General features: G+C 31.4%; 1 protein-coding gene across 1 annotated transcript; it reads right to left on the reverse strand.

The window, feature by feature from the left end:
• Positions 1-7,843: 7,843 nt before the first annotated feature.
• Positions 7,844-9,836, reverse strand: LOC112526891 (membrane protein PM19L-like). Its single transcript, XM_025137324.1, has 4 exons — positions 9,623-9,836; positions 9,233-9,452; positions 8,571-8,616; positions 7,844-8,117 (listed from the first exon to the last, which is right to left on the reverse strand). The coding sequence occupies exons 1-4, from the start codon at positions 9,747-9,749 to the stop codon at positions 8,046-8,048; spliced, it is 465 nt and encodes a 154-aa protein (XP_024993092.1). The 5' UTR covers positions 9,750-9,836; the 3' UTR covers positions 7,844-8,045.
• Between the last annotated feature and the right edge of the window lie 1,171 nt (positions 9,837-11,007).

An 11,007-nucleotide genomic window follows, 5' to 3' on the forward strand; every position in this document is an offset into this window, starting at 1 on the left:
ACTAATATCGATATATTTTTGTCAAATTTTTATGATATCTTCAAACATATATTTTATTCAAAAATAAAAACATTATCACTTTCTCAAAATCACATAAAGCCATATTATAATATCGACTGAGATAAAGAAGAAAATGAAATATTAAAATCATGATGCATCTCGCTGCATTGCGTTAGTACGCTTCTAGTATATATATATATATATATATATATATATATATATATATATATATTAGGGGATATCAAAATAAATAATGTTTTTATTATTTGATTTGTTTGAATTAAAAATTAATTATAGTTTTTAGACCGGTTTGTTCAACTTTAAGTTACCAAGATGATATTATGTATAAATCTTCCATTCGTTAAAATCTGCATGGTTGATTTTGAGTTTTTGAGTATAGAACAACAGGAAAACGACAAAACCATAATTTTAGGAGGATAAAATTGGTATTAAAATATCGATAATAAGTTTGTTTATTGCAATGATGGAAAAAGAACAATAAGATTAAATCGTGATTAATATAATTAAGTTTTTAATTTAAAAAAATCAAATCATAAAATGATATCTTATTTAATTTATTTTGATATACTTATTAATATATATATATATATATATATGTGTGTGTGTGTTAAAATATTGTTTTTACTTCTTTTATTAGAAAAAAATAAAAAAATAGGCGTAAAGACTAAAATGGTCTTTGATTTATCTGAATTAACATATTTATTTTAACAGTATTGGTCAGATGGACCATGGTCAAGACAAATTGAATACGTAAGGGACCAAATGCATAATAAACATACCATAAGGACAGTCAGAAAAAACATCAAAACATAGGGACCAAATCCATAATTCACTCTATAATATAATAACTTTATCTTATTGGAGGGAATAAATAACGAATCATTTTTCTCCGCTCTTGTCAAGTTTTAGAGGAAATCTTTAACTTCGGGGTCGTTTATTAACCGGGCAATTTTTCTGCACCTGATGAACATGACAAAGGCCAAAAATCTTACCTGGTAAGAACAACAATAAGGATGGAGAGTCTTACCCGGTAAGTGAGGGTGACGACTTTTATTGTGGTAAGCGCTTACCGGGTTAATTGTTACATAGGATACCGTTTTGATGTACTGCAATTTTATCTAATAAAAATAAATTATAATGTTGATTCCTACTATTAAGCACTTACCGGGTAAGCATTTGGATAAACGGCCCCTTAGACTTTTCTCTTTTTTTTTTTTTTTTAATTTTAGAAAACAATGTAGAGAATCTTTTGGGGACAAAATAGATAACAAAATCTTCATTTTCTTTATTTTAGAAAATCTGATAAAGATGCTCTAAAAAACGCTCATAATTTTATTTATTAGTTAATAAAATAAGAGATTACTTTTAAAAATAGATAATTAAATCTATTAAAATTTTAATTTTGTAAAATGTTACTTTTAACACGATGAGAATTTTACGGTAATATGTCTTTATTAAGAATATCGACCTAACAAGTTTATTGTTCTTCCTGTAAAGGTAAAAATCAGTTAACAAATTGAACGGAAATATTCCTTAGATTTAAACATAAACACCGTCATTATTTAGCAACAAGGTTTTCTTCATATCACGTCTAAAAATCAATAATAATTTTCTATTCACGAATAAGGAATTTTACGGGCCTTTTACCAAACACTTATTCGGTAAACGTTTGTCGGTAAAATTCAACACTATTACATACTTACCAGATAGGATTTTAGTCCATCAAAACTGTATCACATGCAACAATTTACCCGGTAAGTGCTAACCGTGGTAAGGGTCGTCACCATCACTTATTGGGTAAGACTCCCGGTCTTTGCATTCGTTCTTACCGGGTAAGATTTTTGGTCTTTGTCATATTCATCCGCTAAGAGGTTTTGTGACTTGGTAAGTGTTTATCCGGATAAGCGTTTAGTAAACGACACCTTAATGTATGTCAAGTTAGAAACACTATCGTGTTTAGAACAAAGCCATATTCTAGAAACAAAAATTCGGTTGCATAGGTTGGACAAACCATAAGTTAGATTGATTTCACTACAACAAAATCGGGTTTATAGGACTTTCCAATTTCTAAGCGTTCTAATATATCTTTTTATAAGACTTAGTTTATAGGACCAAAAAAATAAAGTGTCCTATCTAAAGACGTTGTAATAAGTTCATATGACGTTTTTTGATGTCGTAATAAGTTTTTTAGGACACTTTTGATATAAAGCGTCCCATTAGCAACTTTATAGGAAACTATTTGAAAAATTGTCCTATAAGACAAATTTTCAAATAGTGTCTTATAAAGTTGCTAATGGGACACTTTGTATTAAAAATGTTCTAAAAAACTTATTAAGACGCTCAAAAGCATCATATAAATTTATTACAACACATATAAATAGGACGCTTTATATGGTCCTATAAATTAAGTTCTATAAAACGGTTTATTGAGACGTTTAGAGATTGAGAGTGTCTTATAAACCCAATTTTGTTGTACTGATTTCAGTTCATTTGTTAAGTGAACTAATCATTTCATCATGGAAAATGCATGTGTCAATGGTCATTGTTCACTTGGTACAAGAGTGGTCAATCATTGTTTCAAGCCATTTAAGGATGGTTCACTTGGTAACGTTTATTGATCTCTTGATTATGATTCTAAATGTTCATAGATTCATAAGAAAACCGAATCAAAGAACGCCTCGCTATTTAATAGTTGTAGTGTGACAACTGTAAATGATATGTAATCTTTCGGTTGTATGGCGATGACATTCCAAAACACGCAGAACTAGCAGATGTAATATGTGTGTCCAAATAAAAGAAAATTCTGACAATATCATGTTGACGGAGTCGCACTACGTGGACGAGATACGGGGACACTTCGGCACAAAATATCCAACCAATGCTATAACTCAAATTAAAACATGAACATGTTGACCACGCGAGAGTCATGTCACATGTGGAGTTCATAATGAACATATTACTAATAATCCATGAGAAACCTGCTAGAAAGTCAGCAACAAAACACTCATGTATGAAATATTCAAAATTACATAATGTCTTTATGAATTCATCGATACATGTATGTGTACCTGATTGTTTGAGTGTCATGTTACTTTTAATATTAAACGCATTGGTGGTGATTGTGGTTGTTATGGTATCACCAACATCTTTATTGATGATAAGGCATTGCTTAATGAGTATGCTTAGAAGACGTGTAAAGCTTGATGCAAGCTTTATTCGACTTAGGTGGTGTTAGAACCAATCCAACGAAGTACAGAATTACACTTCCAAATTAGAAAATAAAAATTAACCAAGAAATTTAGTAAAAATCTAACCTTTACGATGAATTTTCTATATGCCAAGATCGAGAGATAGAGGCCTGCCACAGCAGTGTCCTAAGACGAAATTTCGCCCCCAATCGTGCGTTCGTAAACGAACGTCGTCTTGAGGATACAACTATCTAATCGATAATACGTTCCATGAAGCAACGATATATAGAGAAAAAATATTGAGAGAGAGAGTTCTGTGTGTAAAGAAATCGTATCTGATTTCTGGGAGACGAATCGGGTCATAAGAGCCCCAAGGCCCAAGGCCCATCTTTTGACCATTACTATTGGGTAATGCCACACCAAAGTCCAATATCAATCTTTCTATTGGGCATCTCTCTAACTTGATAATTCATGTGTGTAAGGCCATATAAACACATGAAATTTTCCTTTTAGTTCCTATGTGGGACATGTGTGGACTAATATCCAACATGTGGCGTTTGGTTCACAGATTTTAAAGGAATCTGATGGAATTGAAATGTTGAATTCATTTGACCACATTCTATTCATTTGTTTGGTTCGTTCTTTTTACTAGAAGGAATCTTTAAATTCCATCAAATTTTTTGAATAAGGGATTTTGACATTCCAAGGATATACATGGTATTTTAATATAATGGAATTTAACCTGTTCATAATTCCCAAAATACCCTTTAACCCCAAATATACCCTAATATATTTCACAACCACCACCTTTTCTCACCGATCTGGGAAAAACTCTTGAGAACATCTCGTCTTCTCCATTGTGGCACCATGGTTCGATTTCGTCTTTCACGCAGGTTCGATTTCGTCTTCACCACAAGTTTGAAAAATACTCTCTCGTCTTCTCCATCAGCTTTCTATGTGATTTACGTGATTTATTGTTCAATTTATGCTTCAATTTTTGTTCGATTTTAGTTCGTTGGTTCAATTTTTGTTTGATTAATCATTTCAATTTGTTTATGGTTCGATTTGTTTGATGATGCATGGTTCAATTTATTATTCACCCTACTCTCTCGATATGTGGTATCTATGGTTTCGATTTCTAGATGTTGCATCTATTTGCTATATTGAATTCTAGATGCTATATCTGTTTTTGAAAGGGCATTTTAGTCATTTACCATAATTTCATTCCAATTCCGAAGCTACATTATGTGAACCAAGCAGACAAACTCCAATTCCTTTAACAAATTCTATTCCAATTCTGTCAACCAAACATGTGGTCAAACCTGACAACATTTCATTCCAAATCATTGAGAGTCAAACTCCTTCAACAGATTTCATTTCATAAAAACATTATGTGAACCAAACGCCACCTTAGATTATGTTAGCAGATTGAGTAGGTACTCAAACAATTCAAGTTACGATATATCCCAGGCAAACTTCTGAGAGTAGATTGCCTTATTCTATATATTATGTGAACTATGAAGGGTTTATCGATTCATATTGTACTTCAGATGATAAGGTCTCCAAGCAACCAGTAGGTTTGAGGTTACGCTTGGATGTGCAATATAATATGGAAATTCTTAACGCACATGGTTAGTAATGGAGTCTGACCTCATATTATGAAAAAGATGGAAGACAACTTGAATCATTGCATTCCATGATGACATAACCCGTATTATACAAAGTTTAGACATATTCATCAAAGATATAACATTAATCAATTAATACTTTAACTGATGTTATCTTTACTGACCAAGTTAAGTCAAAGGATAATATTGTGGATCTGCTAATCAAAGGGTTAAATAGCTACTTGGTGAGTAAGTTATCAAGAAAAAAATTTATGCAAAGGAAATCCAACCTAGCTGACTGGAGATCTCATTACTTACGTTCAATGGAACAATCTAATTGTAGGAACTAAGTCGGATCTATGCTTCAAAAATGTCAAAAGTATATCCGACACATAATAGGCAAGCATGGTTTGATAGAAAAAGGATATCGTTGAATATTATCATCAACATATGTATTCATCTTCTAATAGTTTGCTCGTAAAATCACAATGTTCAACAACATAACATATGACACCAATCCCTTTGACAGTTAGTCATATTTACGGTTTTATTTAATTTGAAGACGTTGAAAAAAAAACAAGAGAGATTGTACGAGGTTGTTTTTTCTCTATTTATCAATTAATATATATTGCTTAAAATAAGATGACTGAATATGGAGAATAAATATATATCAAGACGATAAACAGATATCGAATTGTTTAATTTAGCCATTAAATAAAGACCAAACATTAATTTTGATGACTTCGAGGGTGTTTGGGATTGCTTATTTGAAACAACTTATGTTTTTTCTATAAAAGTTCTTATCAACTTATTATAAGTTAGAATGGTTTAACTTATTCAAAAACTTCTTATTATCGGTTTGGCACCGTTACATAAGTTATTTATCCAAACACTCAAAAATGCTTATTACCGGTGTCATACTGAAATAAGTCAATAAATTATTTTAATAAGCAATCCCAAACACCCCCTTCATTAATTAATGTTGTTTTAGATTCTTTTCTTGTCATGCATATTTGTCACAAAAGGGTTTTTGGGATTCAAAAGAAATGGTTTTAGGGTTTCTTTATAGATGGTATATTCTTTGTTTAAGGCTTTTGGTCACCATCTTTAGATTGATTCTTGAGAATAACTTTTGGATTTTATTTGTTTAAGTTACCTTTTTATTATTCATTTCTAGTTATTTTTTTTAATATTTTTTATAAAATTAAAATGAGATTTTATTTATAAAAAGGATTTTTATATCAAAAAGTTGCTCGGATAAACTTTAAATCTCTCGGATGACTATGAATGGTCTGGACTCCTTGCAAGTGGACTCCATAGCCATAAGGGTTTTGATAGTGCCTAGATTTGAACCCTGGTTAGATGAGATTTTCCACTACATCCTCTGAGCCTTAACCAACATCCAGTACATGGCACATTCATGAGGATGTTGCGTCAATGTTTCTGTAATTATATCAAAGTAACAAATATGGATCGTAATTAACAATTAAGATGATTAAATTGTTCTTCTCCCTGTCTACTTGTCTATAATTGATAATTTAAATTGGGCTGTCTTGATTATTCATATCTGATACTTGATTGAACGTTAAAACCCGTTGCTTTGTTTTAACGGGAGACATAGTATTAATTACAAAATTGTAAAAAAAAATTTATTGGTTGATGTAATTCAAGAAAACCTTAAAAGTTTAATCAATCTATGTTGATTGAAACTTGACGATTTTTATCTGTTTGTCATGTATAACGATTAACGAGGGTCGAACATGTCATGTAGCACACTTCCAATACTGTAGTTGACTAATTTACCTTAAAGGTTTAATCATAAATTAAAGTCTCGATAATTAATTTTTTATTTTAACGGATTTTTTAAAATATATTTTTTGAGATTTTAGGGATTTTGTGAAAGTTTTCCTCCAAAAGATTTTACAAAACAGATAAAGTAGAAAAGAATCTTCAAATTTGAAAAACCCTCTAAAAATGATCACCATAATAAAAGTATATTTTTTATTATTTGGGCAAAAATTGATAAACGGCAAACCTCAACCTGTCCTACATGGAACCCGTATCAAAAGACACCAGTATTAGGCATTTTTTTGCTCACTCAGTGGCTGAGGCTAGCGTGGGGAAGGATTGAACACACACTACAACAAAATTGAGTTTATAGGATACCCCTAATCTCTAAGCGTCCCAATAGACCGCCTTATAAACTTAATTTATAGGACCAAAAGTATAAATCATCTTATCTAAAGGTGTTGTAATAAGTTTATATGATGCTTTTGAGCGACTTAACAAGTTTTTTAGAACATTTTTAATACAAAGTGTCGCATTAGCAACTTTATAGGACACTTTTGAGAAAGTGTCCTATAAACTCATTTTTTTGCAGGACACTTGTGTTTATAGGACATTTTTTTAAATAGTGTCGTATAAAGTTGCTAATGAGACGTTTTATATTAAAAATGTTCTAAAAAACTTATTACGACGTCAAGAAACGTCATATAAATTTATTACAACGTCTTTAGATAAGACACTTTATTTTTTTGGTCCTATAAAGAGGTCTATTAAGACGCTTAAAAATTGAGAGTGTCCTATAAACCTAATTTTGTTGTAGTGACATATTTTGTATTTGAGCAAAATCGGTCCACCTCTTTGTCAACTGAACTACATGTCAGAAGTGAAATAATTTTTTTATTATGTTTTCACAAATAAAAAACTTTGAGATAAATTGTTTGGAAGAGAGAATTAAATTTTATTAAATGTACAAAATATTTTAATAATATAATCAATATTGTGATATCTGGAGAAGTTTTTGAAGTTCAAATGTAGGATTTTAGAGATTTGAATTCTTATTCTTCATTTTGGAGAATTTGTTAGAGACGTGTTTATCGTCATCGTACCCAAAAACGTCGCCTTTGTCAGAAAAAAAAAATACGAGTTCAAATACTGATTTAAATATTTAATAATATAGAGATAATTAACAAATACCCATCGACTGATAAAAAGAAGCAAATTGTGTTTTTTAGCTTTTAATATGAAAATAGACATTTATTACAATCTTCTTATATTTCATAATAAACACAATCGTATCAAATCCCTTAGAGTAAAAATGTGAAGAAAAAATACAAAAAAAGTGAAGAATTATGAGAAAATAAGAATAAATTTAAGCACAAATTTATAGACGTGAACGCTCTTCGACACCCTGATTCGTTGCAACCCCTCGAAACCATTGTGTCGTTTACCCGTGAAGGGCAGCTACGTAGATGAGTTGAGTTGCCGAAAGGATAATTGTGAATGCCTCCATTGTTCTCTGAAAATTATGCATATACAAAGCCAAATTAAGGGGAAGGTTCAAACGAGAACACCTACATTTTACGAGAACGCGAAACACCCTTATCACATGTGATGATACACGTGAGAGGACCGGTGGTGTGCGGAGTGCAGACGACGTGTCCTGCGACTTAGGTCACACCAAAGGTCGTTTGCTTCTACGACTTAGTATCACATGTGATGAATTATAATATCATATAAAGAACACTTTTATCACATGTGATAATACGGGGGGTTTAGTGGTGTAAGAATGACTTGGCTCGCAACCTAGATCACGCTAAAAGTCATCCACGTCTCTTATTTAGTATCATGTTTATATCAGATGTGATGGAAGATACTGTCATTGTCTATAGTAAAAGGGTATTTTCCCGATGTAGGACTCCAACAAAGATGATTATTTTTGTTACTCCCGTATAATAATTACTAAACTCACCAAACGGGCGTTTCTGCCTTCGAGCTCGATTTCCTTCCATGCAAATCTACATAAAATCATAATCACACATTTTTTAGTATTGTAGAACTAAAGTGTGTGTCAATATATATATAGGGTTGGATTTACGTGAGATCAAGGGTTTTTCGTGAGACCCGTAAGACCAATTTATGTTAATTGATCAACTTTATAAGCCAATGATATAATGATCTAAAGTTGCACGGTGACAATTTTGTAATTATTGAGAAGTCTCGTGGCATTTATGAATGTTCAGATTCTCAGATTGTAGATCTAATCCAAGGGTTGAGATTTGGTCTTATGGGTCTCACGAAAAACCCTTGATCTTACATGATCCCAAGTCTATATATATATATATATATATATATATAGACTTGGGATCACGTGAGACCAGCCTGTTTTCGTGAAATCCGTGAGACCAGCTTTTTACACTTGAAACTGCACAGCAAAATGTTGTGAAGGTAACCTTCACAGTGTTTTTGCTGTGAAGGTTCGACTTTTTTAAACCTTCACAGTGTTTTTGCTGTGAAGTTTCAAGTGTAAAAATGTGGTCTCACGGGTCTCACGGAAACAGCCTGGTCTCACGTGAACCCAACCCTATATATATATACACACAAAAATATTTAGTGTGAATAAGATATATATACCCCATGGCTAGGACAGTAAGGGACCAAGCAATAATAGCAGATGATACTGCCGCAGGCCTGCTGTTAGAACTCCAGGAGCGATAATGATCAAATCCAGCTAAAATCGATGCAACGCCAACAACACCCGCGATCAATGCAAAAGTTACAAAGAATCCCGTGGATGCATTTCCCATCGGGAAGTAAATTGGCGAAAAATGAGCCGGTAAATCAAACCCTGGACCTGTTTACACCACATACACTTGAAAACATCAGTAATCTATACATACATACACACAAGATGAATCTATACATCTCGGGAACGAAATATGTGCGCACACCATACCCTTCCCATACCCTACTTTCAATTGAGTACACAAGATGAGGATATCGTGAGGAGAGAAGAAGTATTACCAATGATGAAACCATGGTCGATGGCTCGATTCATGGCCCAACCACCGATGCCAAGAAGAATAACGTACATACAGAAGTTCAAGACCATAAGAAGCGACGCCACGGATCTCATTTGCCCGTTTGCCATCTTTTTTAGGGTTTTCTTGGGTTCGAAAAACTCGAAAGGACAAGAGAGATGGTTGAATGTTTGTGTGATTTAGGGTATGGTTGATGGGTGTGTGTTTTTATAGATGATTTGTGTTCATTTCATCATATTTAAGAATGGGTTTTGGTTCTTTCCTTGTGAATGGTGTTTTAGGGGTTGTAAAGGTGATGGTATTAGGGTTTCATCAAGGTTCAAGGCAACGTTAGTTAAAAAGATGGTATATTCTTTGGTTAAGGCTTTTGCTCAACTTTCTTTATATTTTTTTTTTTCTCTACAAACTTTGGAATAACTAAACCTTTTTTTAGGGTTTTGTTCTCTCAAATCGATTCCTTATTTCCATGTCTATGTTTCTTTTACTTTTTATAAAATATTTATGTAAAAAAAATCAGATAAATTAAAAACGACAGATGAAAAGATGTATTTCTAACGCAGTAGGTTCATAAAAAAACTCGTTTATGAGGATGTTGCAACAACGTCAGTATTGATCGATTTTGGGTTTCCATAATACATAACGTCATAATATGATCTTAAAAAATTCGTTGTAATTATCGTCCTAAAAAAGCAACAAACAAACACTATGTTAACAAGACTTTTTGATTAATCTATACTATATTATAAARTATTTGACAAAAAGTTTTAAAAATCATTTTTTATGTATGAAGTACTGTTTATTGATTCATATTACGTAAAATTCAAGATTACAAGTAAATTATGCATAAGTACAACTTATTAAAGCTTTAGTTTTGAATTCGTGTAACTAACTGTAGATAAACATAATCAAATAGAGGATAAATATCTCATTTTAAATATAAAAAATCTAAATGTAATTAGGATAATCATTGAGTTCTAACAAAATATTTAATTATTATCTTTATAAAAAATTATATTATTAAATAAAAAATTAAAAAATAATTAAATAAAATACACAAAAAAGAAGAAATTTTAAATAGTTAGTTTGATATTAATATCAATAACTTTTTTTTCAATTTATCTATACTATATTATAAAGCATTTGGCTAAAACTCTTAAAAACTCTTAAAACTTTTAAAAACTCTTAAACCCGTTCATCCCTATCCGATTTCATCCATATCCGATTTCATCTCATATCTGAATTCGTGTAACTAATTGCAGATAAACACAATCAAATATAGGATAAACATCTCATTTTAAATATAAAAAATCTAAAATATAATTAGGATAATCATTGAGTTCTAACAGAATACTTAATTATTATCTTTAT

The sequence above is a fragment of the Cynara cardunculus genome (assembly GCF_001531365.2).
Source record: "Cynara cardunculus var. scolymus isolate 2C chromosome LG 14, CcrdV1, whole genome shotgun sequence".
Taxonomy (NCBI): domain Eukaryota; kingdom Viridiplantae; phylum Streptophyta; class Magnoliopsida; order Asterales; family Asteraceae; genus Cynara; species Cynara cardunculus.

Coding starts and splice junctions, on each gene's coding strand:
- LOC112526891 (XM_025137324.1), bottom strand. CDS start 9,749: ATGGCAAACGGGCAAATGAGATCCGTGGCGTCGCTTCTTATGGTCTTG. Junction 8,617..9,232: donor CTTACTGTCCTAGCCATGGG/GTATATATATCT, acceptor GATTTTATGTAG/ATTTGCATGGAAGGAAATCG. Junction 8,118..8,570: donor AAGGCAGAAACGCCCGTTTG/GTGAGTTTAGTA, acceptor CATAATTTTCAG/AGAACAATGGAGGCATTCAC.